The 15,832-nt window shown below is 38.5% G+C and overlaps 1 protein-coding gene across 4 annotated transcripts in view; it reads right to left on the reverse strand.

The window, feature by feature from the left end:
* Positions 1-15,832, reverse strand: part of KCTD1 (potassium channel tetramerization domain containing 1) — a 140,966-nt gene that overhangs the window by 53,751 nt on the left and 71,383 nt on the right. Inside the window, exon 1 of one of the 4 annotated variants that reach the window (XM_034762805.1) lies at positions 126-896. The exons of the other annotated variants lie outside the window; for them this stretch is intronic. Within the exon in view, the coding sequence (XP_034618696.1) occupies positions 126-140 (15 nt within the window). The 5' untranslated portion in view covers positions 141-896. Of the gene's footprint in view, positions 1-125; positions 897-15,832 lie in introns of those variants that run through there. 4 annotated transcript variants of the gene reach the window in all.

Genomic DNA, 15,832 nt, shown 5'->3' on the forward strand with positions numbered 1-15,832 from the left:
TAGTTTTAAAGGAGTCAGAAAGGATAAAAACAATACACACATTTTAAAATTAAAAAGCACACAGGATTTGGGTTTCTTTCCAAATTCCACTCATTGTTATGCAGTTAGGACAGATAAATACAAACCCTCAGCTCTTCCATTCTGCAAAGGCTTCTCTTGAATTTCCAATCCACATATCACGAAAAGAAAAAGAGGAAACACCTGGACTAGTCAACTGTTCATGTACTGTAAAACAATGGGCACCGACAGCCTTTGAGAAAGACATTTTCCATTAAAAATTATACTATAGTGACAAGTGCCCCTATGTGCCCCAAACAGACTGCTGTTCTGAGCAGCTTCCCAATCCAAAGCAAGCTCCGAAAGTAGAACAGAAACAGATGCTGATGAAACAAACTTTTAGTCACAGAGGAGGAATAAGTGTAGTGCATTCTGTGCATGCAATAGGGTGGGGCAGGGTGAAGTGCTTTGCAGAAGCCAGTAAGGCAGGCTATTTTCAAACCTCTGGAATTCAAACAAACTCGGTCTAGATTTGTTTTGAGACAATTTCACTTCTTACCTACAGGCAGGATACATATTCAGTGGAATCCTATTAATACATGTTGAGAACTGGTAATTATGGAATTTTTCATTTAAAAAAATAAGCAAAATAATGAGAAATCAAAAAACATGCTTTGTTCGTTTAGCAAGTCATTTAGTTGTAAGAGGTAATGGATTCTTAGAACAGCACTATGATATCAAGTCTGAGAAGCAGGGAGAAAAAACAGCTGAGTGCAAGAATTATGGGGTATTCAGATTAATGAGGTTCTTTTGTGTTTAAAAAAATTATAAATTTTTACATTGCTCTTAAAGATAAACTATTAAGGCAGTATGAGGTAGATACTTGTCTAACTGAAATAATGCAGTGGCCACTGTTGCCAATAAATTCAAACACAAGGCATCTATAAACCATATATTTAAACAACTTTCATACACAAAAGTGAACTTGGGTCAAATATAGACAAGAAGGAAGGGAATGGAGTAAAAAGTCTGGCTAATTTTTGCTCATAAAATACACCTTAACGTTTGCAGAATATCAATCTTAAGAACTAGAATTTCTTGAGGACCTGCTTGGGGCAGAACGAAGACGAGTCCAGACAAGATACTAGATATACACGCTACACAAAACCCTGGCATCTACTATAAATGTGGTGTGGCACAACCACCACCCTAAGATGCTACTGATCTGCATAATGCGATTGGGTTAAAAGTATTCAAAATAAAAAGGGCTACAGGAAAGTAGCCGGAGAAGTGACAGGGAAGGAAAACGCAAAAATGACACAAACTGGAAATAAATGTGATAATTAATAGCCATGACAGGAGTGAAGAAAAGCACGTTAAGTAAGAGCTTTAAAAATTAACTAGAAAAGGTGATTAAAACCAAAAACAAATTCGGTGAGGTGTATGCAATGCATTATATTACCTCCCTTTCTAGTATTTTTTTTGTCCAACACACATTCCTGTTACAATTTAGCACACTGCAGCTCCATGGAGTCTGAAATAGTTTTTCAATTGGACATATCGTACTGTATATCCTGCCTCGGGGTTCTCAGGAGAAAATGAACAGATTTGCAGGGTTAATAATGTAGTTAGACTGGGACCTCATTCAGCATAACTGTGATAGTGCAAGGTGTACAAATTGGTAAAAAAAGAAAAAAGTACAGCATAACAGACCATTGCAAGGATGGCAGATTAGAATGTGGAATTACCACAGTTTTTTAGTTAAGTCACAAGAGGAATGAAAGTGGTTTCCAGGTGTAAGCTATAACCAACTAGGCTATCATTCACAAACAGTTTTTACCTGAAAATTCCATGAAATAAAGAGGTTTTCCTACAAAACTTTGTGATCCTGTTTAACTCTAGAGCATTCTTCCTTTCAAGCCACCTGAATCTGTTGTTCCTGAAGGAAGAATGCCCATATCTCAAAATTTAGTTGTTAAATAGAACAAGGTTAAAATTTTCTCCACCCTTAGCTTACTATTTGGCACATCTCACTGGACATGTCTAGTTAGCTACAGTTTTAGGGACACTTTGAAAGAGGACAATATGACTTGCAGTATGGTGGTGCCTAGAGAACTTAAATTCGGATGGGTTCCCATTGTGCTACATGCCACAATAAACCGTTTATAATCTTAAGAGGTACAATCCTCAAGCATAACATGAAGCAACACCGTCCAGCGGACAGAGCACAAGACTATTTTAATAACTGTTAAACTGTTCAGAATTAAAAGGGTAATCAGTGCATGCCATGGGAGAAATGAAGATGTAGATTTGATGACGGAATGACCAGCCCCTTATAACAGTTCCCCAATAAATACATTACTGGTACTGGGTTAGTATGAATGAGGAACTGAACAATGAAAGGCAAAGGGGTTGACGGGAAAAAACGTTCATAGCCAGAAATTGTTAATAAAAAGGAAATTATTGATCAAACAAGCCGTTTAATTTGGCATTTGTATTGTGTTTGTGCACAATTACAATTCCCATTGTCTAAACTGCTTACAAATACAATTACCTTTAAAAATAAAACACAAGAGGGGAAAAAACAAGCAGGTGGTAGAAAAGATCTGAGAACACTGAGGACCTGCCCCCACTTCTGTAGTCTCATGTGGCCATTCGGACACAATGGATGGAACAGTTACTGTTTCAAGACTGGGGATATTTGGACATTGTTCTTGAAGCAGACAACAATTTGGTTTATAAAAACGGAGTCCATTCATTAGAGGGGGCACTGTTAAGGACAGCTATGCCCCCCCCCCCATAGACAGCAGCTCCCATATTTTTTTACCCTCTCATCTTTCACTTTATTCTTGTTCCTTACAGTTTTTTCAATCATGATCCAATTTTAAAAGCCAATGCATATTTCAATTATTTTGATTCATTGAAATTTTGTTCAACATGCCTATTTCAGATACCTGTGAATTACTGATCAGCAGCAGAGTGTTTGAAGGGATTTGACTCCAGGCACATTTCAAATGATGACATTGGATCCTAAAACCAGGAACACTTTTTAACTGATATTGGGATCAAAAGCACTACGGAAGCCTAGAACTACAGGCAGATCAATTTTTCATCATTTAGCCAAGTTTAAAAAAATTGCAGTTTACAGTATGCCTTTAATTGCTGTGATTGAGAACACTGAAATTAAAAATATTTTAAACAGTTAAGAGTTTCTCTGCTTCCTTGCTGAAATTTACAGGGTTCTTCTCAACAAAGGACACTGGGTGGTCCAAGAGCGCCACTAAACATGCTTAGACCTGCCCTTCTTCCTGCTCCTCTGTGCCCAATCCTGCCTGCCTATTCAACAACAGCCTAGGATGTGAAACCGTGCAATTTCTAACCTCCTCCCCTGGGACTTACAGAAGTTCTTGGCAGTGAAAAGTCTTTTCCCCGGGCAGGGGTTTGAGGAGTATACAGAAGGCAGTCCTTGGCTCCCTCGTTCTCCTCCAATTCTTGCTGCTCCCCAACTCCATTCAGAGGTTTTGAGAAAGAGAGATTTCCCTGGCCCAGATTCAGAAGCAGCAGCAGCCCTTTTGCAGGAATTGGGGAAGAGTGAAGTCAGCTAACCATCAGGGAAGTACATGGGTGTGATGTCAACATGCCGGTACATGACAGAGGAAATGCAATTATCATCCATAAAACAGGGGAAAACTATACACAAAGATTGCCAAATGCACCAAGCTAAACCAACTGAAAGACACGGATTCCCCTCTGTCTCGGGTAATATCCAGACGGAAGCGTCATTTACCAGTTGACTATAAACTCCTTTAAGCAGGAAACTGGAATTTTTTTACTCAAGTCAGAAACAAAAATATTATGCATCTCACTGTTAAATTCTGATACAAACAGGCTGAGGTAATTCACTGGGGGACAGACATCTAGAGATAAAATTCTAGCAGAACCACAGCAGGGATAGATTCACCATGACATTTTGAGTATGCCCAAACATAACTATAATCTAAGTAACATTACACATGTTCCACATATTCTTTGTAAACCTTTATTTTCAGGTCCCTCTAACTTCCTTGAAAGTATCATTTGTCCTGCAGTTTCATAAATTTGAGACCTACAGTTGCACTGTCTTGCTGTTAAACACAAACATAGGTGACTTTGTTTTAATATTGTTAACCAAGCAGACCATGTTGTCTCTTGTAGGAGAGCTCCACTTGCCAGTAGAGGGACAAGGACAGGAATGGACGGACTGACAGAGTGTTAAGGCTTCCCCACCCTAACGGCTGATCTCCACTGGGCTCAGTGAGGCTTTGAGCAGCTCTTCTAGTTTATGCCAATGATATAATGGATCCTATGTAACAAAGCTCTGCTCTGCCATATTCCTCCCTGTCCATTTCTTTCACTGGCAGACTCATATTCCAGGGAAATTCCCTGCTGGCTATTTGTGGACAGATTCCAGCCCTTTGCACCACAAAGAAGCCAGATATCATTTCAGAATCCAGCCCGAAGTTTGTTTCCATCTGCCATATTTGTTTTCTTAACTGAAAGAAGTTTGAAGACTTTCAAATTAAAAATTTCCATGGACTTGGTCCTCATTCAAGACAGCTGACTCTGACCCTCTGAAGAAGTCCCATTTACAAACAAAGCTGTGTTTGGAATTTGCACTAGACTGCACACACAAGTCAGATTTTGCATGATCAAAGGCTGTATGGTCAACAGAATTTTGTAGCTGTTCTAGAGAAAGCAAAATTTAGATGTACCAGGCATAAGGTGTCAGAGTAAAGGCCAACAAATCTGCTGTGACTATTCCAAGGATGTTTAAGTGTGGGGGTGGGGGGTGGGGGAAGGACACCTGTACTTTCAAACCATTTATTCCATTAAGATGCTTATCTCCACTTTTAACTGGCTTCTACTGTTCTGATGTAAAACTGTGCTTTTGGAGAGACTGGGAGGATGACTGATTTGCTTCATCAGTTTGATCCTGTACAAACTGCCTCATGCAATAGGTTTCAAGGAGCGTATATTCCCAGTGATTTTAATTAAGCTACCACCACTAGAAAGGTAAACGAAGATAAGATTCTGCCAGATACAGCAAGAGAGTCAACATTTGCCAACATTCTAAATAGGGATACCACTGTATGAAACAGTTAACATTAAGTGCTTTAAAAAAGTTAGAGCCTACAGAGAGTATCACTTTCAGTATCAAAGACCGACTCAATAGCAGCCTATGGCTGCCATAGGTACAAAACACTTTGCCTCTAAGCTCCTGTCATTAGAAACAGCTTTCCTGGAAGTGAGAGAAATTACCTGAGTTTTATATGAAAGAAGATATACAAGAAGTTGTGTGCAATGTGTTTTCACAAGTTTTTCTGCTGACAATAGGACTGAAAGTACGGCATGCCTACTAAGGTCAATTTTCCCTTCCAAGTACCTATCGCTGATGCCAACGAGTAGCAGTGCTGATCTGAATATCTTGGACCACTGAACCCTTGGTGTAGCAGGTGCAACTTGAAATTACTTTCATAGATGCTGCACTTAGAAACATCAGGGCTGAATTTAGTCCTTGGTTTTTTGGATGCTAGCATTAGGTTGTCACTGCAGCATGACAATACTACTCTAACAAGACAGTGGACAAAGATCTAACAATATTAAAGCTTCTTTCAAGTTCCTCTTAAGAATTCCCTTTTCGCTCTGTACTTGGAAGAAAATAAAACCCTTCCTCTTAAAGAATTTTTTTTTAAAAGAATCCTTAAAAATCAAGGATTTAGATTGCCCTTATTTATCAATTCCAAGTGGAGATTTCTGCCCTAGCAGGAAGTTCCTATTCAATTTTTGTAGTGTCTTCACAAGCAGGTGAATAACATTCTCTTTCATTGATTTAAAGGGGAAGAATGAAGGTCTTTCTGAGCTGTGTTTGTGCATCTTGAATTTCTAGAAAGATCATTAACTTCCTAAACATGGCGTCAAAATTTGAATAAATACTGGTCAGGCTATTCTTGTACTGAGCTCATGGTCTTAGCCTGATACGTCTCACCAAGAGGATTAACAAATACCCAAAACAACAAGAGCTACTAATTTTTCCCCTCTCCAAATTAAAATTCTCTTTCTTTGCTGGTATGTGAAGGAAGATTAATACCACTTATAAAAGTCACGTCTGAAGAGTGAGGCATGCCTATTTTAAAAATCCACCTCTGCTATAGAGAAGTCTACTTTGTCTCCTCAGAAGAGGACGAGGCAGAATCTTTTACTGGACCAACTTCTGTTGGTAAAAGAAAGAGAAAGCTTTCACTGAGGAAGAGCTCTGTGCAGCTCCAAAGCTTGTCTCTTTCAGGAACAAAAGGAAGCTGGTCCAATAGAATATATTACCTCACCTACCTTGTCTCTCATATCCTGGAACCAACACAGCTTCAACATTGCAAACTTCTTCTAAAGAATCAGTTAACTGTCCATTTGAACAGGACATTTTTTTTAATAAAAAACCCAGTAGAGGTTTTTTTTTTTTTTTTTTTTTTTTTTATAAAGCACAACAAAAATATATACAAATCAACTTTGCATGAGAAAATTTCTACTATAGTTTCTGGAGTACCTCCCCTTGGGAGTGTTCCAGAAGACTGTCTATCTCTTTACAAAGCGAGGCTAACACCCATTATAAAACTGCCAGAGGCACATTAGATGTTTGTTCTCCCCCTAGCACTTTCAGCCTCAGAAGTAGAAGGAACACTGCCAGTTACCATCTCTGCTGAGAAAGCACGAGATACAATTTCACCCTGGGAAAACTGCTGAATGGGGATGTTCTGGTGTGGCATAGGCCTTGCCTGCACAATCCAATGGCTCTTTTGAATCAGAGAGGCCTGAAACAGTGCGGATGAAAAACATAGCATCTCCCTTACAATCAGCCAGGCTCCTGCTTCCCTCTGTACTTAAATATGTTTTATTAATTTGCCCAGCAGCAGAAAGAGATCATTCTAACTCATTTATAGAATATGCATTTTTGGCAGCAGCAAACGAGACATTATCAACTTGAAGTCCAAACAATTAAGAAAGGGATTAGCTGTACAGGAGAAACAGTGAAACTTACTATATAGAAAGTGCTGTCAAATGCAAAAATTGACCACAGTGAAAAAAAAAAAAATCTTTTAATGTTTCTTGTAACGATTGTTGGCAAAATCTTTTCAGACTGACATGCAATTTTAAGTGGACTGTGTCCCTTTAATGGGAATAAAAAAAAAAAAGTCATACAGAAAGACATTTCTAGCAATAATAATCCAATTACAGAACAATAGACAGGAAAAAGAATTGATCAGAAGTACAGTAAGAAGGTATTTATAATATACATAATTTGAGGTGAAAAGATAAAACCAGTACCATGAGTAAGCAATTCCAATTCAGAATCTGGTGTAGAATTAAGGAACAGCAATGTTGAAGAGCAAGCTTGCATTGTAAACTACTCATACTGGCGTTAACACAAAACTACTGTCCATGGCCAGAAAGTGTTCTCTGATGAGAGGGTTTTATTATTGTTTCTGGCACCACCAACCAGGCGATAGATAATGTATAAATATAAAGAAGGCACGATCTCTGTCCCAAAGGAAAATAAACTAAATGGATAAAAAGAGGTGGAAAGGGGATAAAACATAAGTAAAGTGATCAAGATACAGCAAAATCACCACTTTGACAACACTTTTTGTGGGTTTTTTTTCTCCATTTATTTGAAGTTCTGGTTTGATTGTACAGTTTTGTAACTAGTAAGTGTGTTCTAAATTCAAACTGCATCTTTATACTTTGATAGTTTGAAAAAAGTTTTGTTCTAACCATGGGACAGTATTCCTGCCTTCATCCCTAAATGTACCACACATATGACTATTAGGGATCGTTTGGGGAATAAGACGGCAGGGGAGGAGGAAATAAGGTAGAACATGGTTATTGGCTTACAGAACAGAATAATTCTGTGCTTGGCAAGAAGGAGACCATCTGGCATATGAACAAAGAATATTTTATATTTGGTTCATTTGAATCCATTATGTGTAAAAGATATGTTGAGATACAAGCTAAGAAATAGAGTTTTGCTGATTACTGTTTTCGGATTTCTTTGAGTGGCTATAGGAGCTGCCAAATGGGTATCTGTGTCACATAAGCTAATTTTAGCATTTTTGCCCACAAGGGTGGATTAACCACAGTTCCATATAACCATGCACTATATAAGGGGACCACTGCTGCCGCCACCACCAGGCAGCTACTGCTGATCCCATGAAGCTGTGACCAGCTAACTAGTTTAAGGCAGAATTATCTGTCTGAAACTAACTTTGCTACCTAATAATGAGGCATCCTACTGAAAATGTCACAGAAGCTCTTCCCACTCTGGGATTTTATTTGAGAAAGGCTTTTTGTTGATACCATAGCATGATACAACGTACACATTTTCTTGAGAAGTGCAGACAACATTCTTATTCCATAGAGATTTGCAGGTGAGATATGCAATCCAAGCACTTCTAGATCTGGTTCATGCTTCTTTGGTCTTAAATGCCTTGTGAAAACAGATGATAGAGATCCTACGTTTGATTACTTAGTGAAGATTTAAAATGGTCAAGCCTGGAGAAGAAACCAGTAGATGGGACATTATATGTGGGGCATCACATATAAGATAGTGAACGGCATAAAGAAAGTAAATGGGGCATTCCTATTTAACTCCTTTGGTACCTGGCAAGGCAAGAAATAAAGAGACTTAAAAACACACAAAAGACAATTCATTGGCACAATATTAGAGGGCAAGAGCAAAGGAAGAATCACATGAGGATTAGACAATTTTTAGGAAATCTTAATTTAAAGAAAATCCACAGCAACAGGCAGGCTAATACCAAATGTAAAAAAACACAAAGATTTTAATTAATATGCCTAATTTAAACTTCCTAGGTTCCTCACACTACAGAGCAGAAACTAGCAGCTAGCAGAAGCCAATCACTAACTGGTAGGGAATAAATTCTCTCTCTGAACCAGTTACTCCTGAACTGCCCACTTCAGAGGAGCATGCACAAGAAACCCTGAAGCATCTGGCACTGGCCATTTTCAGGCACAAATTATGGACTCGATGGACAACTAGTCTAAACTGATACAGCAGACATAGGCAAAGTTCTCTTTATGTGATAGAATGGTCTTACGACATTATAAAAACTAAACAAAAGTTATACTGAAGCCTTGTCTCATTGATCAGCAACTATAAAAAAAACACCCTAATGTTGGCTCTAGACACATTTTGAGCATGTACATTGACTTTTGTTGAATTTGAATATTATATAAATATAAATAAACAAACAAACAATTAAACCAATGGGAAGCACTAAATCTCATACTACTTTCATTGGCACTGCCATGCAAAGTAAACAATTTTTATCACAAGGATTATCTGGGAGGGTATGCATATTCCTCATTTCATATAATATTTGAAGGAACTATGACATCAGATGTGGCTAAAAATTTATAAATCCAAACCTAACTGGAACTAGCTAGATGGAAACCAGGCCAAGAGGTCTTGTCATCCAGATATGACAAGAGGCCCTGTTCTTTTGATCCCTCTAGTAATTCAGGAACCAAATATATTTTTATATGGAGGTGTGCCATAAGTAATAAAAACACTATTGCAGCTAACGGGGTTAACAGTCACCATACAGCCTGAGCTGCTGCTTGCTGGCTCTGACAAAACCTCTGGGCAAGTTTTCAAAAGTGTTCAACACCTAGCAGCTTCGTTGAGAATATCAAGTTCCTGTAAAGAGCTCTTCACTTGACCACAAGCAAGAACAAGCTGCCTGGGAATTTCTAGAAGGCTGAGGTAATGGTAGCTGATGGAATGCAACCAATAGGCATGGGGAGGTCACATGTCATCATCCACAGCCACTACACCTTTGGAGCCAAAAAGCTTTAAACAAGGGGAGTTATGCACTGGGACCATGAAACCCAAGAGAGAACACAGCAAGTATGGAATGCTTAGAGCAGTATGAGTTACATGGAAAAGCAGAGTTTTATTTAAAAGTATTGAGCAGAACCCCAAATTAGCTATAGCGTATATGTACAAACTGGAATCAATGGGTCATGTTTTTCATTGATACGCATGATAAAGGGTCTAATGATTTACTGAAAGCCACTTCCTTCCATCCAAAATCTGGTGCCACTTGGTATCTTTAGCTTAAGAACTTGAGGACCCATTTTCCTTTCCTTCTGGCTTGTTTGCCACTCTGATGCTTGGTTGTATTATTCCTGTTTTGAGCTAAATTAAATAGGAGAAGCAAAGCTTTAACTCAGTAGTAGTAATAAATGGGGTTAGCCTGGCATTGATCTGTGTAAAGGGGCCAAAGCTAGGAATGCCAGAAGCAAAATGTGGCCAGTGAACTCTACTGCACCAAACACTGACCTGCAGCTGAATTCTTAGCCCAGATTACAACAGAAGCAGACTTGCTTCTCAGAACAAAGGATATTTCAGGCAGCACATTAGTGAGTGAAACTGTTTTTATAACAGCAGATGGAGGAGACACTGACCATTAAAAAAAAAAAAAAAAAACTAGTATTTTTTAGAAAGGTGACTAAGTAATACAGCACACACACATATCTTGTTCTGCATTCCTGTTGCACTGACCAAACATTAGGACCACACTCCAAAGAAACATCATTATTCTTCATCTTTGATAAATATCTTCAGTAAATGAGAATACCACTGCAGGAGTTAAAAAGCAACTATTTGAAGTGCAGCATGTTTTAAATTTTAATATTTTGCAGAGTGAGGTAAAACAAATCTCAAAATCCTACAGAATCAGGAGTCTCGAGTTTCCTACAAGGGAAGGCCCTTTTTACATTTATTACTTAAAATTCAGTCAACAACATTTACAGAATGCAGTATTCCCACAATAGTTAGGAAACATGGCCCAGATTAACTTGGTACAATGCAAAGCAGCTGGAGGGTGCCGGTGAATCTGGCCCCATGACCATCAAGTTTAATAAAAAAAAAAAAATGTATATATGAGAGAGAGAGATACCTATCTCATAGAACTGGAAGGGACCCCAAAAGATCATTGAGTCCAGCCCCCTGCTTTCACTAGCAGGACCAAGTACTGATTTTGCCCCAGATGCCTACATGGTCCCTCAAGGATTAAACTCACAATGCTGGGTTTAGCAAGCCAATGCTCAAACCACTGAGCTATCCCTCTCCCCACTACACATGTGGTTTGGAATAAGATGCTTTTTACCCACATTGTGCTGTGATCAAATCTGAGCTCAAACCAAGCAAGGTCAGTCCAGGTCAGTATTTGAATAGAGAATCTAATACCTAGGCACTACAAGAACTGGTACTGGCCACTTAGGTAGTGGTATTCCAAGTCCGTACTGAGTTAATAAACAGGCATGACATTAGGCATTAGACATGACAATATTTCTGGAAAGGCCAATAAATGAGGTATTGGCCACTTGTAAAGATCCAAAGAATCACCTTTGGATCTTTGACCACATTTTGTAAGGTTAAATTTGCTGTTCAAACTCCTGTAGGGAACAGTGAAACTGTCAAAAATCACTGTTAGTTTCATACCGATGTTTGGCAAAGCTAAGAGATGATGGCTTGTGGACAACCTTTGAATTCACGGCATTTGTTTTTAGACACTGTACCAAGTACCAGTCAGTGCTCATTTGCATGATTTAGAATTACAGTCTTAAAGCTCAATCCAATGTCCACTGAAGTCAATAGGGATCTTCCCATTGACTTAAATGGGAGCTGGACAAGGTCTATTGAGAGTTTCTACCAACAATAAAAGGAGAGAGAGAGAGAGAGAATAAAAAAAAAAAAAAAAAAAAAAAAAAAAGATGTTCCCTCAGGGGTCTGTACTGGGACCAGTCCTATTCAACATATTCATAAATGATCTGGAAAAAGGGGCAAACAGTGAGGTAGAAAAATTTGCAGATGATACAAAACTACTCAAGATACTTAAGTCCCAGGCAGACTGCGAAGAGCTACAAAAAGATCTCTCAAAACTGAGTGACTGGCAACAAAATGGCAGATGAAATTCAGTGTTGATAAATACATACAAAGTAATGCACATTGGAAAACATAATTCCAACTATACATATAAAATGATGGGGTCTAAGTAGCTGTTACCACTCAAGAAAGAGATCTTGGAGTCATTGTGGATAGTTCTCTGAAATCATCCACTCAATGTGCAGAAGCAGTCAAAAAAGCAAACAGAATGTTGGGAATCATTAAGAAAGGGATAGATAATAAGACAGAAAATATCATATTGCCTCTATATAAATCCATGGTACGCCCACATCTTGAATACTGCCTGCAGATGTGGTCTCTCCATCTCAAAAAAGATATATTGGAATTGGAAAAGGTTCAGAAAAGGGCAACAAAAATGATTAGGGGTATGGAACAGCTTTCAAATGAGGAGAGATTAATAAAGACTGGGACTTCACAGCTTGGAAGAGAGATGACTAAGTGGGATATGATAGAGGTCTATAAAATCATGACTGGTGTGGAAAAAGTAAATAAGGAAATATTATTTACTCCTGCTCATAACACAAGAACTAGGGGTCAACCAAATGAAATTAATAGGCAGCAGGTTTAAAACAAACAAAAGGAAGTATTTCTTCACACAACGCAATGCACAGTCAACCTGTGGAACTCTTTGCCAGAGGATGTTGTGAAAGCCAAGACTATAACAGGGTTCAAAAAAGAACTAGGTAAATTCATGGAGGATAGGTCCATCAATGGCTATTAGCCAGGATGGGTAGGGATGGTGTACGTAGCCTCTGTTTGCCAGAAGCTGGAAATGGGCGACAGGGACTGGATTACTTGATTACTTATTTATTCCCTCTGGGGCACTTGGCATTGGCCACTGTCGGAAGATAGGATCCTGGGCTAGATGGACCTTTGGTCTGACCCAGTTTGGCTGTTCTTATGTTCTTAGAAAAAGACCATACTAAGTCCCAGATGTTTTGATTTTTTTAATCAAATCAACAGGTCCTACAAAGTGCTGTCTTTCTCGGATCAATTTTCATATTTTAACACTACGTGCCAATTAACATGAACATTTATTTTAGAATGAGAATAGTAAAATACCCAACCATTGTTGAAACCTTATAAGCAGATTGTACCAGTCCTCCTTCTCCATGCTGCCCGGGAAGCCTCATTCCAGCACTATTTTTAAAATAATTTTTTTTGGAAAAAACAAAACAAAAAAATCCACCAGGGGAGGGATAGCCTGCTAAACCCAGTTCAATTGTGATTGTGAGTTCAATCCTTGAGGGGGCCATTTAGGGATCTAGGGGCAAAAATCTGTCTGGGAATTAGTCCTGCGTTGAGCCGGGGGTTGGACTAGATGACCTCCTGAAGTCCCTTCCAACCCTGATATTCTATGATTCTACGATAGCTTGTGGGAGGTCAAGTAAGTTACTTTGAAAAATCATATGGCTCAGATTTGAGAGACTTTTGAACTACAGTTGAGATATAAAGCTGCAATACTGTACTACACACTTAAATGCCACTTGTTTGACCCTCCTCCTCCAAGCCCATTATGGTTTGGTTCCATTCTCCAGTGGTGTTTTGTGGTAGCTATGATGTCAGAGCACGGGACATGTGGTTGCCACAACAGAGTGGAAACAGGCCAACTGATTTATGAGGACTTGTATCGACAAAACCAAAAGTTTTTGATTCACTTGTATGATGAATGGCCCTTTTATCTTCTCCACATGGGGAATTCAGCATGTAACCTTACATTTAAATAGTTACATTTATCTGAAGGTCAGTACTCAGCTCCCTTCAAGGGAAGGGGTAACTAATTCAAGAAGTTATCTTAAATTTGATATTCCGTTAAGCAAATCATATTTTCCTCAATGTTCAATAGCAAGATATTCAATTACTCAATTTTGTACACCTAGATCTGTAACAATGTGGCTCTAAATTACCACAAACTATTAACTGAAACAGTAACAGCAAAAGGTGTAGGCCAGGAGTTCTCAAACTGGGGGGTCAGAACCCCTCAGGGGGTCATGAGGTTACATGGGGGGGTCGTGAGCTGTCAACCTCCACCCCAAACCGCGCTTTGCCTCCAGCATTTATAATGGTGTTAAATATATTTAAAAGGTGTTTTTAATTTATGAAGGGGGTTGCACTAAGGGATCACCAGTTAAAAAAAAAGCTTGAGAGCCACTGGTATAGGCCCTTAAATATTTATTTAATTACTTAAATTAGTACATAGAACTATATATTTAGTTCAAATTCTATAAGCTTTATATATGTAATGAACAGAGGGCAGACACGCATTACATAAAAAACATCTTAAGTCTAGCATTTTAATTTCTTTAGTCACCTTCCACATTAAATATTTTCAGAAATATTCTAGGACACATATGAAGCTATAGCAACATCCGCAACTAAATGCATGGTCGTATGCAACATAAAACTAAATGCTATTTCTTCCCCTACTCCAACTATAGAGCTTGGGAAAGAGAGAGGAAGATGTGCAGTTTGTATTTCTGTAATAAGAGTTTGTTAAAGAGAAAGCAGTCATGAAGGAATGCAAGCTCCTAAATATCATTTGAATCCAGCTGCAAACAACGCAGCAGTGTGTTACTCAAAAAGGCTGGTCAAAACATTACTCCAAGTGAATAAATATGTTCTTGATATGGTAAATTCAGCACAGGATAATCTACCTTTAAAAGAATCACACCAATCAATTGAGAAGTGTCCTTTGGAGGGCAATTTTGATAGTGTATTGACAACCACACTTACGTTAAGTCTCAATCATGTAATATTAAATAATGAAGATTCAATACTGAAGATTAGTGTTCTTATGTTTTAGTATAGTACCTCTTCTTCTGATATAGCATCAGAAACTGTTTCCCCATTAAATACTTACATTATTCTTTTAAACGCAAGTTATATAAGACTGTATAAACAAACAGTAAGATCTTCCCCCCCATAGACTATGTGCCAACATAATTATGTAATACAATGCGCAAGGTTTATATACCCCAGATGGAACTCATTAAGGCCAAGTTTTTTGTTTTGTTTTTTTTTTAAACTAATGGTTTATCTGAAATTTTTAAATCACCAAGAACTGCACTTGAAATTACACAAACACACTGAAATAAGTAGATCTGTTCTAATTCAACCTGCATTATTTCAGTGCAAGTCTGTGCATCCTATTTCTATTTATGTTACACCGATTCCTCCCCACACCGCAAGTTAAGGGCACTTATTTGTGACAGTCAATCCAATTAAACTTTTCATTGCAATGCATTGTTACAAATAAGCCACATCCACTGTTGGCAAAAAAAGATGCTACTCCATTAAAATTGATGCATAAACACAATTTTAAGTGGCAAGAAGATTGGAAAAATATAAATAGGAAAATATTTTGAAGGAACCATGGATATTGTTCCCTAACTAAAGATCTAGACAGAAGCCCAGTTTTAAGCACCACTGAGATCCACAAACTCCCTGCTTGGCTGCCGCTTAACCCCATAGGCACCTACATTTTGACTGTAAAAGTTTTCTAGCATCTAAGTTTCTGCCTCTGAGCATATGCACTGCTGCATCCCTCTACACATCAGGATACCTAAGCCCCAGTGTAATTTTCAAACCAGAGGAAGACAGACACTCCTCCTCCTGATTGATATGCAGGCCTCAAACTGGTAGGCCAGCTTGGAGCATGCCTATTGGATTGTGCCCCATTCAAAATACTGGCAGCACTGCAGTCTCCCATATACAACTTTAGCCCAGCGGTTAGAGCACTTACCAGGTATGTGGGAGAGAGCAGTTTAATCCCCTTCCTTCACCTGGCCCGATGAGAAAGGATTTGAACATGGA

This window comes from Trachemys scripta, chromosome 2 (assembly GCF_013100865.1).
Source record: "Trachemys scripta elegans isolate TJP31775 chromosome 2, CAS_Tse_1.0, whole genome shotgun sequence".
Lineage (NCBI taxonomy): Eukaryota > Metazoa > Chordata > Testudines > Emydidae > Trachemys > Trachemys scripta.